The following is a 25,815-nucleotide window of genomic DNA, read 5'->3' as shown; positions in this document are numbered from 1 at the left end:
GACCAACCCAGCACGGCCACTTTGTTAAGGCGAATTTGTAATGTATGCAAATTAAGACTGAATAGATAGAGTGTGATAATGAGTTTGGGTGGCTAGTTTCTTAAACCAGTGATTTGAGTAATGGTATGCTTCCCTGCTAATGAGCATGGCCAATGTAGTGTAGGTTTGGTACATCACAGTGTCGGGCGATGTCAGTGATGTCTGGAGTTCACTTAATAACTGGACTGTTTATGTTTCCAACTCAGTTCATTACCATAGCCAAATGAGTTTCTTTACTGAAGCCATTAGCTATTGTTAAGTGGGTTAATTTGTTGATGCACTGAAGCGGATCATGGGTGACTCCCCCACTGGCTATCACCCTGTCCTGCTGAGGCCAATCCAACCCGCTCAGCTGATAACCATTAGGTTGCTCTACCAACCAGTCACCCCAGACTCGAGCCTATTAGGCTCACACAGGCTCATTTACCGTTGACTGATTATTAGGGTTGTGTTTGATTTAATAGGGGTCAATATGAACTGTTGTTTTTTATAATGTAGCTATTCATCTTGATGATTCAAAACTATGTGTGAAATTGGCATTTTACCAGCACAGTATTATTCATTTATGTGTAATTTAGTGTTATTTATTAGTATTCTTACATTTTCTCTTTTTTGATTAAGGGTGGTCGTGATGGGGGAAAAAACATCACCAATTGTACTTTTCAAAACATAAAAAAAATAAAATAAAATACCTTGCACTCACTTTAACTGACATATACCTCGACCAGCTGCTCAACCTAGAAGTAGAGATGGCCTGCTCTAAAATAAAGACTGGCATTACTCCCAGCTCAGGCAGGCACCAGGCTTTGCCAAGGTCTGTTTGTGTGCCATCTTGATCTATCTGAGAAGGAGAAGATTGTGACCTGCAAAGGCCACACACCAGCTTTTGAAGAGCAACAGAGAGCTTCCAGGAGAGGAATATTGTGTAGCTTGAGTTTGCAGTGTAGCTCAAAAGGTGAAGCCATCTGTGAGCTGAGCTCTGGTGATGCTCTTCAACACCTGGTTCGCAATCCTCAGTTATAGAGCCATATATCTGGGCTTGATGCCACAGTTTCACAGAGATGAACTGTGGCCATTATCTATGATAAGCTAAACCATCAAGAAAAGAGCAACTCTAGGAAGCAGGTTGTGATGGACCCCACAGAAACCGTCTGAAAGCATTGGTAGTATGCTACACTAAAGAGCTTACTGGAAGCCTGGGAACCAGACAAATCTGCCAGGCTCATGTTTTATTTGCTCTGGCAGATGCGTCTATCCCCCTTCCAGTTCAGACAGATTTCCCTGAGATTTGGTTTGTGTTGGGCCAGACACAACCGTTTAATGGAGCAGGTTTGGTATGTTGACTGGCAGAGGAGCGTCACATGTCCAGATTTGAAAAGTCCCACCTCACACATTTGACAGTCTGCAGGTCCTTCCAAGCTCGCAAAAATCATATCAAACTGTCAAACTATTATAATTTGAGAACATTTGTGACCAGGCTGCCATTTTTTCCCTCTTGAAAACGGACCAAGAATCACCCAACTTGCATGAGTCACTCAGCACTACGGCACATGTTTTGTTGCTCTGATTGGTTGTAGCTCTATCCGATTTGTGTCCAGAGGCCTTTTGGTCAGTGCCTGTTGATCACAACCCTTGCAAATCAAGAATTAATTTAAAGGGACCAGACTAACATGCCTGCCAGGCTAGGTCCCTGTAGATGTAATTTCAGATGTGCTTTCATGTCCTGGCTGGTGGGAGTGTGGTTCGTCATGATGGCCTCAGCATGTGTATACCACGCCAGAACAGATTGGTCAACTTTATGATTCTTATGTGACCACGGTCAGCCTTGACGAGGATGCATGCTTCTGTGCAACTGGCATTAAACTCCAGCATGACAGCTGAACCTGACAGAAGTTGACTAGTCCTTGTCAGATCTTTGAGGGAAACCTGGCAAAGATGGACCAAAGCCGGGAGAGTTCAGGGTCCTACTCAAAGGCCAGTTGGAAGAGTTGTAGGGAAACTTTCAAGTGGAGAGCAGAGCATCTAAATACATTTGTTGATTGATGAGGAGTGCCACAGGAAAGTATGATTGTCACCAGTTTCTTTCAACCTGGAGTAATCTGCAGAATGAAGAAGCTGTACCAACTAGCAATGAATCCTAAGTGGTCTGTGCCTTGTGCTGGATGTGGCTATAAGGCTGCAAGGATGAAACACTGGAGATACAGAGTGTGGTTGTGATAGTGGTAGCCTGGTGCCTGGCTTCTTCCTGGTTAGCAAATCTAGGGACCAGACTTTGCCCTGCAGTTTCAGGAGCGGCTGCACTTGTGGTATAATGATGAGATAACCATGTACATGTCAGGATCGAGGGCTGACTGATGGTCGAAGGCTGAGTGGCTTTTGTCAGTAAATTGTTACACACTGTGTCAGTAAACTCAAAAGTCGGGTGATCTGGCTTGTATCTTTTCACTCATTACACTAGAGAATCTTGCCACTTGGTTATTTTAAACTCAGAAGTGGCAGATTACACTAAAATCTGCCATTTCTAGCATCCTCAAGATAACCAAGTCCCCTAGTTGAGCAGTCATGTGAATTCTCTCTTCCACTTTGGAAAAAGAAACTGTGTTTAACCTGTAAGCGGTGAGATTCCTTGTGAGACACAGACTTTTAATTCACAATAACCCTGCAAATGAATGGGCTGATTACTGAGGCGAAGATGAGGAGGCAGTCAGAAGCACTTGGCTTGAGTGGAATAGGCAGGGGGGAGGGAGGGAGGGAGGGTGGCTGTGGCGGTACAAGTCCAGCCTCAGAAATAGAGCTGTGAACACCATCTGTCATGCTCTCTCTCCCCGTCTGTTAGCCTGACTGCAAGTAAAAGGGAGAATGATGCTCTCAGAACTGCATTAGAAGGACGTGGGTGCTGATTGTCGTAGGTGTGGGTTTACAGGGTGTGCAAGGGAGGGGGAGGGAAGCAGTGGATATACAAGGAGGTGCATGAGTAACCGACAAAGGGAAGCACTCACCCACACAGAGAAGGAGAAGGGTTGTTGGGCAAGTGGGTATTCCTGGTGAAACCGCACCCCTGCACCCACCCACCTCCTCCTCGCGGACTCCTACCTATCGGCTCTTGTCAGAGGATTCCTAGCGGAAGTTATGTAGACACGTTACACAAACCTACTGCTCCTGAGGCCTAGAGGTATTAACAATTCAAGTATAATATTAAGCTAAATGTTGTTAAATGTTGAGCAAGTTTACCCCAGTGATACCTGTATTAACTGATAAATTAGGATAAATTACTTGGTCTGGATCAGCTTCGGTTGTACTTCACTGGGAACAGAAGTGTTGTTGCGTTGAATATCAGTGGTTGGAGTGTCAGGCTATTATGTGACCCACAGAAAAAAAGCTCTGCTGCATTGCTTTTTCCAGATTTTCAGAATTATTCATTGCTCACAACGTGTAGGTTGTTCGGGATCCTTTCTGCTTTTGTCTGAGTCAGAGTGTGAAATGGAGTCAGTAAAACATGAAGGCAAGCTGGGCCACGATGAACAACAAGGGAGAGGCAGGATGAAGTGTCCATAACACCACAGCTGGACTTAGATCTGGTATTTAAGGAGGTAACTGAGTCTTATATTTGAACAGAGTGGAGACAAATGAAGAAATCTTTAGGGAAATTAATTTTACGTAGACAGTTCACCCTAAAATCAGAAAAAACATATTTTTCATCACCTGCAGTGCTATTTATCCATCTAGATTAGTTTTGGTGTTGCTGACTTTCAGAGATATTGGCCATAGAGATGTTTGCCTTCTCTTGAATATAATGGAATCAGACACTCAGCTTGTGGTGCCAAAAAGATTCAACAATGTCTCTTTCAATAAACCATGACCGGGTTACTCAAGATAATCCACAAACCTTATTATGAGCATTTTTATGTAGGAACTATTTTCTTTTAATGGTATTACTTCACAGAAGGAAGCATGCATCTACTCACAGACGAGAGGCTCAATCTTGCGACAGGGATGGATGTAAACATTAACAGCACCCTCCTCAGCTGAGCTGTAATGTTATTGGTAGTTTAATTGGCTTAGTTAGCTAGCCATGACTAGATGCATGCTATCTTCTGCGCTGTGATACAGTTAGCAGTTGTAGTTTGGTTGAAATGAAATAGACTCTTTACAGCCTATATCTCCAAAACTTGGCAACTTTCACCAAAACAATACATCGCTTTACTAGTAACAGGAGAAATGTGTATTTTAGATTTTTTTTGGGGGGGTGAACTGTCCCAACATTAACATTTAGGAACAAGCAATGGATGATATATTTAATCAATTCTTCATATGGTAATTTTTTATATTTACATCAGCATGCTGTTCTCTCTGTTCCCCATGACTGTCTTGCACCGGCAGATCAGCTGTCAGGATCAGATGTACCACAGCTTGTGAGAACTCTTGTCTTTTTCATGGGCCATTTAACAGGGCACATGTTTCCTGTTTCAGAGTCATGAACTCGTGCCCTTCATTTTGAAAGGTGGTGTCCCAACGTGCTACACCCCCTGCTGCCACAAATACATCAAAAGTCTGGGCAGTCTCCGGCAATGTCAACACAGTGCACCAAATATTTAGCTGATCGATAATCATACCCCTGACTAGATTAACAACTGTGGTGACATTTTCTAGACAACTCATTGCTTCAGTTAGTTTGAATTACAATCAACAAACCATAGATCTGTCACTGCCAGATTTTTCAATGGTATTGTTCCTATTTACTTTTCCATTTGATATGTAAGGGCGAGCTGACAACTGAGACAAAGCATGTCCAGGCTTCCCCTGATTCAGTTGCTATGATTTCTCTCCTGTTTATTGCTCACTAGTTCTTCATCTCCCAAATCAGAAATGATGCTCTCCTCTTAAAATATTGACACACCTTTATGCCTCAGAGTATGTTGTTCTTTTCTGTTAAGTAAAATAGTAAACAGCCATTTTGACGCTTTCAGTTTTTATCTCTCTGACAGTTTCTGCCTCTCCCACACTGCTCAGTGTGTGATTCACCATCACAGCTTCAAGAATGGGTATTCCCCTAGTATGAGGATGCAAAGCGTGGTCACATTTTGTTTGACTTAATAAGTCTCACATTAACTCGATCCAGGTAGTTTATGTCTTTCTCTGTTTGTTGCATTAGCATTTAAATAAAAAAACGTTTGTCTTGTCCTTCAGCTGAATGAAACTAGACTGTTACATATGGTAACTATAGATAAAATGATTGACATACTTCTTTCTGATGATCCCCAAACGTCCATGCTGTCACCATTACTATTATGAAAAAATGACAGTTTGACTGAAAATCAAGAAATATGAATATTTAAGAAGTGTATTGAAAATATACAATTGATATCAGATTGATATTCAGCTTTATGAACATATAAGAAATGTTGTGACATTTGACACTCATAAACGTGAATTCAAATTGTAGTGCCTAGATGAGATATTTAGAAACACTCATGGTGTGTTCCTTGGTAACTGCATAGATAATGAAGCAGTTCCTAGTCTTTTTCAACTTTCAGCTGTTTAAATGACATAACTTGCAAATTTCTCAACAGTTGAAACACTGACGCAGCAGTGAGTAATCTGCTGGACTCCTGCGGTAAAGATTCACAGCACATTTTTGATGTTCTGCTTCAAGTTCAACTAACTGCTTTGTTGGCTAGTGGATCTTTATGTTAACTGTTAATAATGAAAAAGCTGTACAGTATGCCTTGCATTTGTATTATAAGCAAACATACTGTACAGTTACAACCATCCAAGCTATTGTTTTCTCTGACATCTGCATTATGTAATGTTACTTTTATCCTCAGCTTGAGGCCAGCACAGACAAGCCAAAAATAAAACTGTTTGCAGTTGGTCAGTATGTATTGTACTGCAACAGGGTTTATTCTTAGTGTGTTTAACAATTTGAAAAATTGATGTATAATGTTTGTTCATCAAAGCTTAAATAGCGCTGCAACTATCGTAGTCATTGATTCATTGATAATTGAGTTGTCAACTACTAAATTAATTGAGAATCTTTAAAAAAAAAAAAAAAGTCTGGCTTACATGTAAATATTTTCTAGTTTATTTACTCCTCTTTGAATGGATATCTTTGGCTTGTGGACAAATCAAGACATTTATCATTTTGGGATTTGGGAAACACTGATCGACATTTTTCACCATTTTCTGACAATTTATTGACCAAACAACTAATCAATTAATTGAGAGAATAATCTACAGAATAATCAACAATGAAAATAACAGTTAGTTGTAGCCCTAGTATGATGTACTGGAGATTACAGTACATAAGAATTAACAAACCAGCACACTTGCTTCACATCAGATTTTAACCTAGACCTTAATTACGTATAAGTTATCTTATAATTTTCTCATGATATCAGTCAGGCTAACTTTCATTCAGGATGTGTTTGTTGTCACCTGTCATGGTATCCATATTAAGATAGTTCTCCTGAGTGTATGGAGTGTTACTGTTCCTGCTTTTATTGGGGAGCTTTACAGTGTGAAGTCTCAATGCTTTTGACTTCTCTAACCCTGAGCTCAGAGTATCATCCTAGCTGAGGTTATCATTGATCCAAGATTAACTTCATCAATGCGCTGTGTGGCTTTTGATTCCCCCCTAACAAAGCTGTAATAGATTTACTATATGAAAACTTTCTGTGGCGCAAGCGGCCATAACATCGACCATCCAAGCAGCTAAACTGCAGTTGAAATAACTTGAATGAGAAACCTTTGCGTGTGCTTGTTCACCATCTGGGTCTGAGTCAAACAAATACTTGATTTTTGGGGGCCAATGCTGATATCAATATTAGGAAGTAAAGATACCTGATATTGATATATTGGCCAATTTACACACATTTTTTGCAGTTATCTCTAAAATGTGAATTGTAATCACTTTTGTTAAAGATATGTAATGGAGGCAGGATATTTTACAGTTTAACATTAAACTTTACCGTCTAAAATAACATCACTGCACTGAAACAGTAAACATCACCAGAAATGTAGTAATTATACATTTTATGCCCCAAGCATGTTTTTCTACATTATAATCTTTAAAAAAAAAGTTTTCCTATCGGCGCATATCAGACAATACATAAGTCGATAGCAGTGTCTCTGCGCTAGGTCAATATACATATACATAATTTTGGCCAACAAACATATCGGTTGGCCTCTACAAATAACTGTTGAATTATTGAAGTCATTTAAATTTTCGGTGCTTCATTTTATTTTTGCCCACATATGTTTTCGTAATATTAAACATTTATTAGAAACTCTGCAAGTGTATTTCTAATGCTATAAAACACTGCAAGAACACAATGATACACACATTAAAACCCATGCTTTAACCTTTCTTAATACACACAATTAACACAGCAAGCCGCTGTCAATCATTCAGCGGTCAGAACTTTTCACGCTTTGTGCCCCCGCCCCCACAGCAGGGTCCCCGAGGGAGGCCGCCCACCATGTGAGAATGTCCTGTAGATTAGTGTGAGCGAGTCCGTCACTCCCCAGTGAACACCAAGAGTCAGCGACCTCAACACGGCCCTGCCCTGTCACAACCACTGTGATACCAGCTCTGCTCCGGAATAGATAAAACACTACCACCACGCAACTGATTATTTTGAAGATTTTGATATCCTGTGAATATTAATATATGTTATTATTCTATGTGCGTTCTGCATGTGCCTGACTCGTCTTTTATTGTTTGGCAGAATTTTCAATATCGCATTCATTTGCTGTTGTTTTTACTCTATGTATTATAATGAAATTAAAAGGGCAGAGGGTGCCATGGAGAGTGAGCGAGAAGCGAGCATTAAGATGTGGGAAAATGTTGCACGCTCAAATGTTGACTACCTGTTGCTATGGCAATGGGTTTGGATCCTGCAGGCTGCAGGACTCTTGCTATTTCTAAATAAAGCTTTTTTTCTCACTGATCAGTGGATGAAGATACTCACAGTGGAAACTAATCTTCTGAATTTTACCAGTCTGTGTAAACACTGGTGCTCTGCGCTTTAATGCTTACTGCTAAACCTCCTAAACAGCAGCTAGAGCATTATAGATTAGATGATGCACAATAGAAGACACGTGCTTTGTTACTGCTACATGCTTCTTACTGAAAGACTCAAATATAAATTATAATGTTGATAAACAAATCTTTAGACTGTATCTCAGTCACACTGTGTGCTTGTGACTATAGAGTTTTAACATTCAAATTGACACTGAGCACCATGGTCACCTCGAAACAGTATTTCATCAGCTGCCAAGTGACAGCCAGGAGTGGTATTTAAAAAAAAAAAAAAATTGTGATCAGCTTCCTTTGTTCCACAAAGTGGAAGGACTAGGACTAGAGAGCAACATCTTTACATTTCCTTGTGATATAAATGGAAACTAAACTTAACATTAATACTGTAGTTAGTTATTAGATTACTGAGAAAGGAGGATCAAGTTCAAGTCAAACAAAGAAATCAAAATGGCTGAGTGTAAAACACTAGGGCTGAACAATTGAAAAAAATAATATTGCTTTTATTTTGACAGATATCACATAGATATTGCGATGTGATTCACAATTAATTGGAATGATCAGTTTTCCGTCACGATTGTCATTTTCTCTAGAAAAAAACTGAAAAATAATGATGATGTAACATTGGTTGGGGTTTAAATTTTAGTTAATAGTTATTTCACTGATAACAAACAATGTAATGACCTTTAAGCTATTTGTCAAGCAAGTGTAAAGGTTCATAAACCTCAGTTGCAACTTTATGATGGCCATCCAAATTATATTTATAGATGAACTACACAACTATGAACTATGAACTACGTATTTATTACCTCCAGCAAGGAGATTATGTTTTCACCCATGTCTGTTTTCTTGTTTGTTTGTTTGGTTGGTTGGTTGGTTTGTTAGTGTGATTACACAAAAATTACTTTTATCCATCCGCCAAACTTGGATGGAGGATGGGTCTCAGTCCCAAGTAGACCCCATTAACTTTTGCTGTGGATCTGGATAAAGGAACGGATCTGGAAAAAATTGAGTAAAATTTGACGCAGATCCTAGATCTGGTGAGCTTAAATTGCTTAAACAGTTATGAGTGGTTTAAAATTTAGAGTGATACAGTGCTATCAAGTGTAATATTGGATTAGGCTTGATTGAATTAAAGGGGATTTTTGGACAGAGGTATTTATTTAACCATATAAGTATTACAAACATTAGATGCAACTTCATCACTCCAGCACTACAGTACTTATAATGCTGTATAAGTAGAATAATACATTATGATGCTGTTTTCTCACATATTTGACCTTTATTTAAGAAAAAATTGCAGCTTCTGGGATTTGGTTATCGCTGTAGTGCGATTTCTATAATATTTGGTTAATTGTGCAACCCTATTCCCAAGATACACAAAATTCCATTGCATGTTCTGAGTTGAGAGACACAGATTCAGGTTTCTATACTGTTACAAACTGGATTTTATTTGGTTCTTTCATCCAGTAAACTGAATTTTGCTGAGACAAAAGCTCCTTGTCCTGCATGTCTTTTGTCCTCACATGCTGTCTAGTAACACAGTACCTTTGTCACCCTGTGGGGGGAGCCTGTGTGTGGAGAAAAAGGTGCTGGGACCAGAGATTTGATGCTTGTGATGGGGACTTCCATGCTTACCTCAAGTGGGTTTTGGGCCATTTCACAGACAACATATTTAGTCCTTTTTTCCTCCCACTCAAGGATGCAACCGTCTTGCAGTAAGCAGCCGAGTCTATTAAACAAACATTGCTGTGTGCAATTTGCAGTGTGAGGTGCCTGACTGTGTGCTTCCTGGGGATGAGGGAGTTTAACCTGACAAATATACAGTAGAAAATGCTTATGAAAAATATCCACGCTTCACATCGGGTTACATGATGTCTGTTTCTAGGCAACAGGAAGTTAATATACAAATAATAATATGGAAAAATTATCACCTGCTCAGTGGTTTAATTTGTTTGGGAACTGGCTTTTGTCTGGAAATGAATGTAACAGATCTTTAGATATTTAACCTTGATGTGTTTGAACCAACAGTTTCGATGGAGTGACGCTTCCTCTAAATATAAAGTTTTTAATTACCAGCAACAAGTGATCGCTTTTTCCCAATCATCATTTGAGTCTGAATGTTTGTTGCATCTATGCGTGCTGAAATCCCTTGCTGTTACAATATACGTCTAACTTAGCTAGACTATAACAGAATTGGCTCCAAATAAAATTGGCTTGGGAATTAAATGGCGTCTGCAGCCTCTCTCTAGTTGGTACAGTGGGTGCTTGTTCAAGGACTGACCGCTGAGCTAAGCGAGCACAGAATATTTGGCTGCGAGAGCACAAAACTAAGAGATGAGTGGCATTATGTTAGTGTTGTAAGAAGCAATGTAATGCCCACTTTACTGTCTGTCTTGTCAAATTGTTTTTTAGATTGTTCTTCCAGATCTGAATTAACTATCCTTTATAAATCTGCCAGATTACTTTGACTGACTGACTCTTTTTGAATAACCAGGGAAATGCACTCAAGAAAGGCGACATTCAAGGGACGACCCTCACTGGTAAGTATGGTTTTCAACTGGCCATTTTGTAGCCCTTTCTTACTGTACTCATTACATCTTTAATTACATACTGTAAATATCTTGTTTATTTACTTTGTGTAAGCTGTACAGTATACTCTGGGAGATCATATATATTTTAGTTGGAAAAATTCCACAGTATTATTTTTTAATTTAAGCAATTTAACTTAGCTTTTTCACTGTTTGTGTTCAACATTTAAATTGCTCATTTTTGACCCTTTGCATCAGGATTATTTTACTCCTTACCTATCATTGTATTTAGTTTAATAGATGTAGCAGTTGCAATGTAGAGTTGAGTCAGATGTAAACCCAAAGAAAGTGTGTTGATGATGGTGTTTTTAGCAAATTGGTGCTAATTCAAAGTTACACAACGTTGCCAAGCAGAGGAATTACTGTTTCCGTTAGACCTTTTTTTTTTTTTTTCACATGTGTACCTTCGGGGCATGTCTGTCAAGTAAAATTACATACATCAGCAACGAACAAACACATACTGGCGAGGATCATAGAGAAGGAGGGGGTTTCATGTAACAACAAAGCCAGCTGGGCTTGCGTTACAATATGATGTTCCACAAAAAGCATCATGACCCACATCAAACCTACTACTCTGCTTTCACAGAATTTCTCATGGACATTCTGACTTCCCCTTATATTACATACACTGACATTGCTCCGGCATGTGGGCTTACAATCAAAGCGAGGCACAATAGTCGCCCAACATGCTAATGCTAAGCTCAATAGGCTAACCTGCAAAATAAACAGTAAAACAACATAAAAAGGGGCGCCCCAGTAGCTCAGTTGGTAGAGTGTGCTGCAGATTTGAATCCGATCTGTGGCCCTTTGCTGCTTGTCATCCCTGTTTCCTGTCACACTTCATGCTGTCCTATTAAAAAAGCAATGAAAAAGGCCAAAAGGAATAATAACCAAAAATCATTTTTTTAAAAATGGGGAATGGAGTTGGACCTTGGGTCACGGACAGTCGGTATCAATCCATCTTGAGCTTCAGTTCTGAAACGCATCCTGCTTTGTGCCAGCCCTCGTTGAGAAAGAGCTTTCCAGTTGCTGTCGACACATTTCCTATTAAAAATACATTTAAAGATGCTAGATTAATAATTTGTAGCAATTTACATGTATTAATCACTTCTTCATTGTCCATTTGTGAGCGGATTGTGAAGTGACATGAAAAATGAGACCTACCCCGTCTCTCTCGGTTGCCTATACAAGCCTGTGAATGACAATTTGAATGACAACATGTCAATTTTGTGTTACCAGAGTTGGTAATAGCGAGGAATTAACAATGGCGGACAGCAAGGTAGATTCACACTGGTCACCTTGCTGGGGATGGTGCTTAACAAACCCTATTAGGACATCACCTGGGGAGGCAGTTCAGACGGGCTATTTGGAACACACATTTGCTGATAGTTGTAGCAAAATAAAAGAGGGAGAAGGTGGTGTTTTCTAACATTTCGTGTGTCTCTAGACACACAGCCTACACATATTTATGTTAAAAAGCCATGAAAAAGTGCCTTTTGCATAATATCTGATCTTTAAAGATTTATCCAAAGAAAAACTGTAGCCCACTGTATCGCCCACAACCCAGAGTGACTGAAGAATGCTAGGAATGACAATTTTTGTGGATCTACAGCCATGCCAGTTACCACTGTTTTCTTAAAATCTGAAAATCATTCCACATGCATCAAGAGGTTTTTTGTACACCTTGTACTTTTTTTTATTTCTTATTCTTTTATCTATTTATTTACTTATTTATAGTTTTAAGGGCTGAGAAAGCAAGGACACATGCAGGTTATTGCATTTGAATGTACATGGTATTTTCTAAGTATATATGACAATAGACCTGGACCTTGACCAAGGAAAATAATTGAGCCCATTGTTAGATTTTAGTTGCATCTTTGGAAAGAGATCTTGCTATGTACAATCTCAGCTCTCCTAATTCAGATTCTCTGTTTTTCTGTGCAGACTATTCTCCTCCAACCCCACCACAGAAGTCTGGTTTTCACCGCTACCAGTTCATGTTGTTTGAACAGCCTCCAGACACACCAGTGTCACTCACCGAGCCGGAGAAGTCGTCCCGCGGTAATGACTCCACACGAGCAATTGGCAGTATCATCTATCATATACCAACACTGATCAACACAACTGCCAACAGTTAGTTGTTGAATCAGCAATAGAAAGATTACGCCAAGGCATTAAAGGCCCAAACATTTTCTCATGATGGTTTTTGTGGTTATAGGTTTTGTCACCTTTATAGGCGACTGCATTTATTTTTGGAGCAGTAGAGAGTAGATTATTCTATTTTCTGACATACAGTGGGAAGTTGTGTCATTTTACAACATTATATTCATTAAGGTATTGCATCATTTGTGTGAGTGGGCTTAATCCTTTATTTAGAGTGAAATGTTTCCATATTAGGTTCCAGAAAATGTATCCACGATGCTACTGAGGCTGCTATTATGAGTGATTTGATTTTTTATATATTGTCCCAAGACACTCCAGCCAGACTCCATCTAACCACTTTCAAGCCCAGGTTGTGGTCTGTGACTGTGTTTCATCTGGGACACGTCATTTCACAAAATCCACAAACAATCATGAGCATTTAATCGAGCATTTGAACTTATTTATAAATTCTTAAATTTAACAAGGGAAATGTTAATGAGGTAAGTGAGTAAGGCTGCTGCAGTGTTAATGCCTGCAGGGTCAAGACATGTATTGTTGGCTCCCACACACACCTGCATGAGTCTGCCTGACCATGTCTTGTTAACCTCTCCCAAACCTGAAGACCTTATCAACCATGTCAGTTATCATTAACAGTGGATATGTCAGGTTTTTCCTACCATTATCAGGTTTAGGCACAGCACCCAAACCGTTTAAGGCACTCCCTAAGCAGAATAAATGAAAAATCGATGTGTCAACACTAATTAAACTTAAACAGACTTCTCCAAGATCTAAGCATTGTAGTTAGTCTTCAGTGGACTTAATAACCCAGTTATATCAATAAGCTTTTTGGGTGTCGTTTATTTATTATCTGCTTTTCCATCTTTTGTACTCAGATATGGCAATAGTAGTGGTCCAAAATGATTCAAGGTTCCAAGGGATTTATTTTTTTCATTATACAACACTGGGTTACACAACAAAATGAGAGTTTATAACTGCTGAGTGGTTAAGTTGCATTGTGGGTAACGTAGGCGCCAGGTTCTGAAAAGAAGTGACATCACTGGAGGCAGTTTATCAGATTACATGCTGCTTGCTCTTGCGCCACAAAAGGCTTGGTGCCCTTTGACTATTGTTCCTGTATTATTTTTATTTATTTTTGGATGCCATCAGATGAAGGGACTGCTGATGAAAGCTAGCTGTTCAGCTAACCTGGGTGCATTTAAATTTGTTTTGAATGTTTGAATGCTGATCAATGTACACTGTACACCGATATATCGATATCTGAATTTTTTTCCCCCTAATATCCATATCTTTATTGGCCCCAAAAATCTAGTATTGGTCGGGCTCTAATGTACTCATTTCCTTGATCTCTCTTCCTGTTATTATCAAAAAATGTTTTTGTTTGTCTCTGAAAAGACAACTGTGTTTGTCTTGCAGAAAGCAGACTTATTGTTTTGTTTAAACTTCAGGTGTTCTCTACTTTTCCTCCCCCTGAAGAAAAGTCTCCTGAAGGTGGGCAACTGCACTTGGATATACAGTGGAGTAGCTCACAGGGGGCGTGCCCGTCTGTCTGTTCAACTCAGGTCACAGCCAGTGATTTGAGTTGAGATCGGGGCGGTTTGAGACTTCAATCGCTGCGGCCCTGAATGAGTGGAGCTGCCAGTCTCTGCTGTTTGAAGTTTTGACAGCAATGTCAGCAAACAATCCAGGCACATTAGGCTGAGGACTGTTTGATGTTGAATACTATGGAAAAAGAAATGTCAAAAGAGATGTATTTTGGAGTATTTTATGTATTCAAACTTACATTTGGGGAGGTTGAGATGAACTCTTATCACATTGTTTGGGTTTTCACTGTGTCAGAACTGGTTAAGATGAAGGAAAATAATAGCATGAATAATAGCCTGCTATTTAGAATATTTTAATATATTTTTGGTGCAAAATCAACTGTAGCATACTCATTTTCTGCTGCCAGCTCTGATACAGTAGTTGCCCCCACATTATGAAGCGATTGAACTGAGTGGATCCACCCATCCTTAATCTACTGGATGAGTTTAACTCCCGCTGTTGTACTTCCTCTCTCCTGCAAACTGTTCTCTCTATTCAAGGGAAATGAAATTAAGAAATTCACTCTTGGCTAATCAAATGTTTCATTTGATGGGTCAATTCTGGAGAGGATAACTGCCCTTGTAAAGAGGCTAATGGAAATAGACTCCGCATGTCATATTAAGAATGAAAGCCCAGTCATGGTTTATGAATAGAAAAATATTCAATTTTCACAGTTTTGATTGGTTTGGCTGATTTCAATGTTGTACCTGCTGTATTATTATCGCCCTCCACTTGGCCATGATGAGGACGGTATTCCCGCACAGACAAGAGGAACGGAGGGAATCCCATGTCTCCCCACCTCCTCCGTTAAGTATGTTCACTTATTAGCGTCTGTCCTCCCTCCATGTGGTATGACACAGAGAGCATTTTTCATAGCCCATGACATTAATTGATGTGATTTGCAAAGGGAGAGCATTTAGTCGTGGGTGGGAGACTCCTAATGATCGTTTTCCACTTCCAGTAGCGCAGTCATTGACTCAATTTTGTCGCAAATTTGTCGTCTTTTTTCTTTTCATCTCTGACCATCACTTGAGTAGTGAACGGGGGTGAACAATGAGAGGTAGAGCAGGACTGTTGTTGGAAACCGTGGGAGTCTGCTGTGCCTCCTGTGTTAAGGTTATGAATGTGGGTCAGTGATCTGATGGAGACAGCTGGTTTGTTACACAAGGAACCACAGGGGGGCTGTGCTCTTGGCACTGGGCACAGGGGCGTGATCGAAGGGAATCCCCTTCGCTGTGGCTCAGGAAGGCTGTCCCTGACTGAAGGCTGCCCCTGTGCCAGGGTGGGGGGCAGGCGTGGGCACACAGGCCCTCGTGATACTTGTTAGCCACTTGGCAAGCCCTCAATATGTCCTGCTACTGTCTAGTGCCGCCAAGTCAGTTTGTCAAGGGAAACAGTGTTACGAGGCCGGGAAGGGGAAACGCTGAGGCCTTGAGAGAGGCTATCTGGTGTTGTTTCAGCCCACATACACTGTTCACACATCCAGCCCCGTCTTCTGAATGGGACCTCAGCAGATACTTTAGATTGATCAGAAACAAAAGAATAAAGGAAAAGTCTTAAATTAAAAATTGATCACTTCTTGTCCTTTTTCCTCAATTTTTTCATGGTAAATTACAAGGCAGAGGATGTACGTGACGATCATGTTGTGTGAATGAATGGATCACAGTGGAGTTAGCTGCTGGATGGTGCACGTTGCTCATCTTGCCTCCTAGAGCCCCTACTGCCAGCTCAGCACACTCCACAGTAATTGAAGCCATTTGCAATGTTGCAGTGTGGTAATGGGCAGATCCATGTCTACCACCCACCCACAGCCTCTACCATTAATCAGAGCTGCGTGGAGTCAAGAGAGCCAGGATTTGGTTGCTACAGCAGGCCTGAGTTTCAGCCAGGAGTCGGCTGCCTTAAAGGGAACACTTTGACGTTACGGATTTTGGCTGGTTGTGTGTTCTTGTTTTTTTCTTGTTTTTTTTTTGATTGTCAGGTTCGAGGTAAAAGTTTCTATATTTTTCCTCAACTTCCCTCATCTATAAATATATGAGAATTACTTATTAAATTTATAAGTAGTCAAAGTAGAGCTAAAACAATAATCCAAGAACTGATCTATCATTCTTTAATTGTTTTTTAAGCAAAAATGCCAAATGTTTCTGCTTTCTGTTTTTCTGCTCTTCTTTGTTATATGTGATAGCAAGCTGAATTAATTTGGTTTGTTGGACAGATATAAAGAGGATGGAAGAGGGTGAGCTAGCTGTCTGTATCTCTGCATTTGTAGTGTACATTTGTTTATGTATTTGTTATGTGTTTTATTTTGTATTTGTGTCTATAGGACCAAATGAGATGCTGCAACTCAGGGGGCTATCCTTTCAATTAATCCAGTGTCAAAACATGGTATTTAATGATGATTAGGAAATTATGATGGTCATTTTTGCCGTTTTCCTCACAATTTTTAGACCAAATGGTTAATCAGTTAATCAAGAAAATGATCACAGATTAAAGGGACAGTTCAACTGAAAAATCAAAAATACATATATACTTACCTGAAGTGCTTTTTATCTTTGTAGATTGTTTTGATGCAAGTTGCTAATTTGGGAGACATCTGCAGTAGAAATGTCTGCCTTCTCTCCAATTTAATGAAACTGGATGGCCCATCTTGTGGTGCTCAAAGCACCAAAAAATACATCTGAAAAACTCAGCATGTGTTAGAGGATTGTGCTTCTGACAGCAATAATGGTATCCTCCTTGGCTAAGCTGTAACGTTAACTAGCTTCGTTAACTAGTGTCTCCATGAGTACATGCAGGCTTCCTTCTGCGTTGTCATACGGTTGGCAGGTGTAGTTTGATAGAAAGAAAATACTTCCTACATGAAACTGCTCACAAGTTCTGTGGATTACCTTGAGTAAGCGGGTCATGATTCCTGAAAAGAGAGATTGCTGTCAGGTTTTTCAAATGTTTTGTTTGTTTGTTTTTGGTTCTTTGAGCATCACAAGCCAAGTGCAGTCTCCTTTCACTATATTTAAGAGAAGGCAGAGCATTTCAAAAGTCTGAAACTCACACCAAAACAATCTAGATGGATAAATAGCACTACCGGTAAGAGGAAAAATATGTATTGTTTGATTGTGGGGTGAACTGCCCCTTTAATTGATAAAGAAAGTAATGGTTAGTTTATTCCATTAGCTGATTGACAGCAACGACAATTCTGATAATTGATTAACCATTTGGGTCATTTATCAAGCCAAATGGGAATTGAAGGATAAATTAACATTTAACATTACCATTTTCCTGCTATGTGACAGTTGAAAAATGCTTAGCAACCCTTTAAGATTGAATATGGAGTCCCCGCAAAGCGACAGCATTTTGTTACTGCTATACTGAGCCAGGCTGTGAACTGAGATACAACAGTGTGAAACCGATCCTCGACTCAGGTCCCTCGACAGCAGTCATCTGCCCTGCTGAAGCATCTCTAAGTGAGCTACGACTGCTCTGAGGCTGACCCCTGACCTCTAACATCCACAAAGACATTCACGATTTTAGGATCGCATTATTATGACTATGAATTTTGTATGATAAAGCTCAGTAAAGCTCTTACCCTGATATGGCTCCTCTCACTCTACAGCGATGAACAGGATCACTTGGTTTTGAGTATTTTTGAGAGACTATAAGAGGTTTAACAGGGACACCGCCCACACCACTAAATGTAGCAGTTCTGTGTCACCTCACAGCAGTCCTGATCTTCCTGCCATACCCAGACGGAGACGCAAGGTGGAAACAAAAGGGGAGGCAGGAAGACTTTAACATCGCCCTCAGGTCCCACACTATCTGTCCTTTCCATGAGCCGGCAGATGGGAGAGGTGGAAACACGTCTCTGCACTACAAACAGACACCAGCCTATTTTAAGGTCACTTGTAAGTCTAGGCATTTGCAGGGTACCAGCCAGCGTGATAGCACCAGATATTGTGAATTTGCCTCCTTTTGGATTGCGCCCAATGATTGCACAGCTTTAGACAGGATTATGTGTGTAAAGCCTTACAAGCAGCGCCTGGTTTTGACTCTCCGTCTGATCGTTAGTCTACAATAAGATGATCTTCAGTGTGACATTCTTCGTTAGAGGAAATGTTGCCATATTCCAGTGTAAGGCAGAGTCTCTCTATGAAAAGGGAAAGCGAAAGTTTGACTATTAATGCATGACTGTCATGAGAGTGAAATCTGCCACATGACTCGTGAACTATATCCCTATATTCAGTGTAAAGTTTGTTGTCCCCCAGCTGCCTCACCCCTCAGCTAAGTGCTACCTCTAAGGGGTGAGGGACTTTGTTCTGGACATGCAGGAGAGTTTAGGCATCTGCAGAGGCGGTGCATTATCTCCCACTGAAGCATAGGCCAGAGGGGCCACTGGGGCCATGCCCTACCATACAGACAGGTCACTTGACTCCATTGCCCTCACTTGATTATTGGAGCCCTTTCTGCAGGCAATCCTCATTCACAGAAAAGAGCTGGCAAGATTACAGGTACTCATCTGCTCATCCAGTTATTATTCATTAACTTCCCCAGCTGAGCTCAGGACCTGACCTTACCTCATGGCAAACCCCAGACACAGCAAGGGTGTCAGTCCCATAAGCTAAACTTGTAGGGACGACCTGGAAGGGGGCACTAGCCCGAAAACAGTTAAATAATAATGTGGTAATACTGTCATTTCATATTAAACATTCTACTTTTCCATTTGAGTTAAATACAGAAATATATTCTGTAAAAACCTTGAAAAAGTACATGATTATTGGCCAATCTTCTCCTTGTTGACTGCTATTGGCCAATTGGGAAATAGGATGACAATCACTGATGGCATTGGCCGATTTTTATCTGTTATATAACATAGTTTTTGTGCTATCACATTCATGAGCCACTGGCTCATGACATCCCTGCCATCAGTTTGTAAAGGGGCTCTGTGGAGCTTCTGTGTTGTACTGGAAGCGAGTCATCTCACTCCATTTCTAAACTAACATTACCTACTGTTGCTCTCTGTCAGCGGAGCGGAGAGAGGCACTGGAGAGTGTGCATCAAGTCACATCCTTTGGAGTGTTGCAGAAAATCCGACCCGAGTCCTCCAAAAAGAAATCCAGGGTCCAGTAGCATTAAACAACCTAAACGAATCGTCCACAGGGTTGTACAGACAACCGAGAGGGACGGTGAAGGTCTCTTTTTTCAAGTCAAGTTACAATCCGCTCACATATGGACAATAAAAAAAAAAATTAATATATGTAAATAGTTACATAGAGCCCCTTTAAGGCTATGTAAGTACTGAAACATTATTTTCATTAAGTAGATTGTTGTATAGCGGGCTTAAAAGGCTGTTGAAGCAGTTACTTTGAAAAAATATTTTTAATGTGGAAAAAGGTTATAGTAAAGGATGTTGTATACATTTGTGTGATTGAATTTGTACTGAATTTGGCTGAATGACTTTTTTACCGTTCCATTACTTTTATATAATGGAGATTTCTGTGTTTCTCTGTCAAGAAAGTAGAGCTGGATACTGCCACTGATTTCCTGATTCAATTCAATCTCTGATTTGGACGTTTACATTAAGAAGTGAATTAAATGGCCTCTGAGATTTGTGCTTAAAATGTGTCTATGGAGAAATGACCGGGATAATGTTCTGATCTTAGCACCTTATTGTTAGAAATGCTGTGCCAAAGAACAAGAAAGTAATGAAAAATGTATGCCTTCCCATTTTAAACAACCTTTGTGGCCATTCCAGTACAGAGTTAACATGGTGCATCTGAATGCACCATCTAGTCTCCGTCCCTGTGATGTGTGTGTGTGTGTGTGTGAAACTCTGACAGAAGTGTGTCTCAGTATAGTTTTTAATTACATGACTGTTTTAGTGGTGGCCTGCATTTGGCACTTGGTGGTTGTCAATTTTGGACCTGCATCTACGGGATAAAGGATATTACAAGATATCATCATATGTTTATCATAAACATCGTTATCAGCCCAGAATTTCCCAATCGGTGCACTGCTGCTGAAATACAAAATAATCCTTGTGATTTGTTTCTGCATTGATGGGAGGTGAGTGTACTTGATGTGCGTGGCAGCAGCAATGTGTATTTCTTCTCCCAGATCTGCTCCATGATGACCGAGGATACAAAATGTGACTCCCTGATGGCGAAAACAGCCACAGCGAAGGCCTGTAAAGCAGCTGCAGCCAGAGGTGAAAAGCAGTAATGTTTCAATCCAGGCAGTCAGACTTGAACCCCTAACTGTGAGACCATTCTCTCTACAGATTCAGACCATTTCAATAGTTGGCTTTCTTTTCAAAAGATTAACTTTCCTAGCCTATTCTTGAGCATCTGTTAATGTAATTACTCCACATACGGAAATACCAGAATGTCAGCGATTCCCTGGATTACGGAGCGAGTCATTGTCTTATGTACATCCAAACATACACTCATCCTCTTTGGAATCTGTTGAAGTTTGCAAGTTTAAAGCACGCAGGGTTTTGTTGCCTTGGAATGATAATTGTGAATTTGTCCTTTTTTTTTTTTTCTAAAGGGAGGGGAAGCTGCAGGGAATCAGCGGTTGTCAAAATCTAAGAAGTGATATTGTCATACCAGCCGGATGGCCGTCTGGTGTTTGTTTAAAAGGGGAGGGAAGAAAAAAAAAAACAGTCCAGGCGATTGAATCATATCTTCTTGCCAATACGTCCTTGCGTTCCCACCTCCATCATTACAGCAACATGTTTTATTTTCAGCAGTGCTGTTCTCAGTGACTCACATCCCAGAGCCATGTGCTGCTCAGTTAGGCCTCAGATCCCTCAAACATGGGCCGAGCGGTCATGAGAAATACTCTTGTCATGCACCAGAGATTGCAGTCAGACTGAACTAAATTTATGTAGGATATTGATAGGATGAAAACATGTTGTCTAATAAGCTTGTGAGGTTTAACTGTTTCAAGTTATTTTGATCAATCTGCATGTATCGGACTGAAAGTAAACCTGGGTTTTGAGTTAATTACATCTCCAAATATCTCTTTAACCTAATATATTTATTTGTTTATGTGTCCTCCTGCTCATCTACAGGTAAATGGGATCTCCAGGCCTTCATCACAAGGTTTCATCTGGGAGAGCCTGTGGCTACCCTGCAGTTTCTCACTCAGAACTACAAAGACTGAAGATGCTCAGATGCCTGAACGATATCAATACAATGATAGTAAATAAGATTGTTTCCCCACTTTTCTCTGAATTAAAAAGCATCAGTTCTTCAAAGCTTGCAAAAGGTCAGCCCTCTTTGCCTTTATCTTATCGTCAAGTTTGATTTTCCTCTTTGTGTTACAACAGCTTCTGGGTTTTGATGTTGCTCTGTATATCTGTCGTGTGGTCTGCAGCGAAGGATTTGGGAGATAGATTTTGACCTCACAGGGGATTTCTTATTTGTTTCCGAACACTCTCGGCAAGAGAAGGAAGACGGCCTGATATCACAACTTAGTGTGGAAAGAGTTGATTCTAATTCAGGGGCGGAAATACGTCAGGGCCAAAAAAAGGAAGTGGGAGGTGAAACCGAGACCGCAACACAGCCGGATGCCGCAGTGGAACTTGAACCAAAATACTCTACAGAGTGACAGGGCAGGGGGGAGGGGCTGAAGGGCCTGTGGTGTATTCGGTGAAGGGAAGTTGCTGTTTGTGTAATGTTTATCATATTTCCATTGACCACTCTTACCCCGATTGGAAACATTGAGCTACTTTCAGGTTCTTGATTGATTTTTTTTTCTGAAGTGAAAGCTGCTCTAACACGTGTTGAAGTGTCCTTGAATGTAACTTTGGGATGATGAACCTGTTCTGAACTTTGGACAGTTGCATAAGAGGCCCACCTGGCAGGTCTGCAGAGGATGCTGTGGATAAACTTTTCAACCCTTTCACAAGGAGATACTTTTCAGACTTCACGGGTCTTTGTAGAGGGTGGGTCAGAGTACCCCCCATGAGGAATATTGGTTTCTAACCAGCAACTCTCCTCTGGGAGGGGGTTGTATCAATACCCCAGATGTCTGAAAAAGGCTGGATTTACATGAGGGACTTTGATGTTCTCATGATCAATCTTTAGTTGGTGGTTTCATTGACCCTAGTTTGGTGTCTCATCAGTGGGCTCGGCAGGAGTAGGTAATGGAGGTTTTTGTTCCTTTGGTGGTTAAGCCAGCCTTGGTAAACCCCAATGTGCCCTCCCGATGAACTCTGGGAGATCATTGATCAGATTGTCCTGCCTCTGCTTTGTTTGCTTCCCCGACTTAGCAGTCAAAGCAGCCGTGTCCACAAACAAAGCAGCCAAAACAACGCACAGTTAGACAGACAGTCCATTGCTTTTTAACAAATGTTAAGTATCCGTCGGTTGGAATATCGCTCTTGACCTTGATTTACCCATTTTATTTGACTTATGAAATCACATTTTTAACAATTGGCAAGTGGAGCATAATTCCACACTCATTGTGAAGCATGCCAAGTGGGAGAGCATTCTTCCAAAAAACCACCTACTTGAATCCATCAGTACACCACTGAAATGCCAAGATTTGTACTTCCAAATACACTGTGCATTTTTTTTTCTCCTTTATATCTCGGAGATATCCTGCCAAAACAGCTGGGCTTTGCCACTCAGCTTCCTTGAATGTGTTTATTTTTACTCCAAATGTCAGGAGAGTTGAAATATTGTGATTAAGAAAAACTGACAGCTGTAGTTCAACGGTGCACAGTATATTGCCTTCTCTGAGAAATGTAACGACTCACATCCCCTGATGATATGTGAAAGGCATTTAATATTTTCTTAATTTATTCAAACTTACATTAATTAAAAGGAATTTGTATAATCAATTCAATTGCCTAACCGGCACTAAGTGATCTAATATGCATATGATGACTTGAGTCTCCGTTCTCCTTTCCAATCTGCTGCTGAACAAGATTTATTTCACTGGAGAATTTCTGCAGTTTATCACTTATTGTGAGCTGTGGTGAGATGGATTTAGGTGTGTATTCAACTCATGTCAACAGTATTGTCTGCTGACCACTTTGCAGCATTTTTAGTGTGTGTTTGACCCCGACAGACTGGAATTGTTCTGCAAATCTGACCACAGACATTCAGCACAGTTTCTGTCCACCTGGAGATTTGAATCCTGCCTCTGAAAGAAATTCACATGAATATCTTTGTTTTTAAACTCAAGTGCCGACAACCTTTTGACCTCTAAAAGGTGCAATTTTGCTAAAGTACCTGCACTGGCTTTGTGTCTAAAGTACATGTTTTATCTCTCCTCTCAATTGTAGAAATTAAACTCTGCACATATGTAGAAGATAGCAGTGACTGGGCACAAGCTTCATGATGTTCACATGTATAAAATACTGAGCTTAATAGGAACAATTATGTGTAACAATTACTCCCTTTATGTCATGTTAAAAGGCATTTTTGCTCACAATTATACTATTTTTTTATACTATTTTTTGGATCATTACTGGCAGATTGGTCAGCCTAATTAGAAAATATTCCTTAGTACACATGGTCATAATAAAAATAAAGGTGTATATGTAAAATAAAGGATGTGAAGTTACTGGTTGCATAATAACTGAAGATTTTTATCATTCCAGCTCTTTAATTAAGGAACAACAATTTCATTCTTCCCTATGAAGCTTGGAAAAACAAAACTAATTTGACTATATATCCACAGCCTGGTTACTTTTCCACTGTGCTTTAAAAAGAGCTTGTGCTTCCATGGAATCCCCGTATGCAAAGGAGCCTGTCGACAGACACTGCAGGCCTGCCCCATGTGACCCAGTTCACAGTCGAGGAAATAAACCTGCAACAGGTAGGTGTTCCAGCTGGGCTGGCCAACTTTCCAACCACAGAGGGACACTAAAGCCTCCCCGAGTACAATAAGTCCTCAGGCTCACCTGAGGGGATCCTCTCATCGCTTTGCATCCATAAACAAAACAGTTCAGGCACCCTTTTTCCATGGATTCTCCCACTACATCGATTAACTGTGCGACTTCATACTGTAGAGTGGACGTAATAATAGGAACAACAGACAACGTCAGGCATGATGCAGTAAACCTGTAACAAATACTACCTTCTATAAGCTTATAATATTTTTATGAGGCATAGGTCATGGCATTGTTTTGCATTACATTGTTAGGCTCTTGTGACTTCAAACCAAGTATATATATAATACATTCCTGGCTTTGTTTAATTATATCATGGTACACAATTAAGAGATAAATTCATATGTTAACACATTCACTCTCCAGAGATCTGTGGTATTTTGTTGTTAAAGCAACATTATGTAACTTTTTAATCTTAAAATAACAGCTTTGAAATCATTTTGATGGTACAGTGTCTTGTAATAGGGTGAATGGTGTGTCTGTCACAGCCACACCACATCAAACTCTTGATAAGTTGTCCAGAACTGTTGCGTCCCATCCAATCCTGTTCTATAAATATTACCATTTCTAAGCTTATAATCGTCTTATCAGGCCATAGGTCATGCCATCGTTATGCATTATATGATACTGTCACGCTTCCCTGTTACTTCGTCCAACCAAACATATCTGATACATTCCTGGCTTTGTTTATTTGCTTATAGCTATACAACTCAGGGATAAATTCATATGTCGACACATCTTTCTCTCCAGAGATCTGTGGTATTTGTTGTTAAGCCAGTTCAGAGGGTATTTCACCATTAACACTGTAATATTCATTTGTCTCTGAAGCAGAGTGCTTGATAGAAATCAAACGTTTAATAAGTTGTCCAGAACTGTTGTGTTCCATCCAAACATGCACAATGAATACCTTTTCTAAGCTCAGTCCAAACCACCTATATCTCATATATTACTGGCTTTGTTTATTTATGTATAGCTATACAATTGAGGGATAAATTCACATGTTAACACATTCACTCTCCAGAGATCTGTGGTATTTGGGGTTAAGTCAATTCAGAAGGCATTTCAAACTTTTACAATGCTCTTCTGAGCCATTGTGTCCCATTCAAAGTATGTTTGTCTTTTTATGTGAATGTATGTTACAAGTAGATTCGTAACAATGTTAAAAGCCTCTTCAACTGATTTGACGGTGACTGCATCAACAAGCTAAAACAGGGACAAACCATGTAAAAATAGATACAAACTAAACCATTTGCCTGGACGACAACCTCCAGCTTCAAGCCTGTAGACAGCTCAAACACATGACAAATGACTGTTTGAACTTGTGATGCCTGGATCAGTGTGCAATAAGTGAAACAGAACCAGTTTACAGAGTGAGTCAGAATGATGAAGTCAACTCTTAAAATCTATCTTTGGACCGGACATGAGAGTTGAATTTGGAAAACAGTCAATCAGGATCACTGTTGTCTATTCTGCTGATTGAAGGTAGAAGAAGAGGAGGGAAGACACCT

At 40.1% G+C, this 25,815-nt stretch overlaps 1 protein-coding gene across 1 annotated transcript in view; it reads left to right on the top strand.

Moving 5' to 3' along the window:
• The window catches only part of LOC140995477 (phosphatidylethanolamine-binding protein 4), a 62,464-nt gene extending 40,878 nt beyond the window's left edge, over positions 1 to 21,586 (top strand). Inside the window, exons 5-7 of the mRNA XM_073465479.1 lie at positions 10,572 to 10,617; positions 12,610 to 12,726; positions 21,476 to 21,586. Coding sequence (XP_073321580.1) covers positions 10,572 to 10,617; positions 12,610 to 12,726; positions 21,476 to 21,567 — 255 coding nt within the window. The 3' untranslated portion in view covers positions 21,568 to 21,586. The remainder of the gene's footprint in view (positions 1 to 10,571; positions 10,618 to 12,609; positions 12,727 to 21,475) is intronic.
• The last annotated feature ends 4,229 nt before the right edge of the window (positions 21,587 to 25,815 follow it).

Source organism: Pagrus major, chromosome 5 (genome assembly GCF_040436345.1).
Source record: "Pagrus major chromosome 5, Pma_NU_1.0".
NCBI classification, from domain to species: domain Eukaryota; kingdom Metazoa; phylum Chordata; class Actinopteri; order Spariformes; family Sparidae; genus Pagrus; species Pagrus major.
Note: the sequence above shows the minus strand (reverse complement) of the source record. Positions and strands in the feature narration are given on the sequence as shown.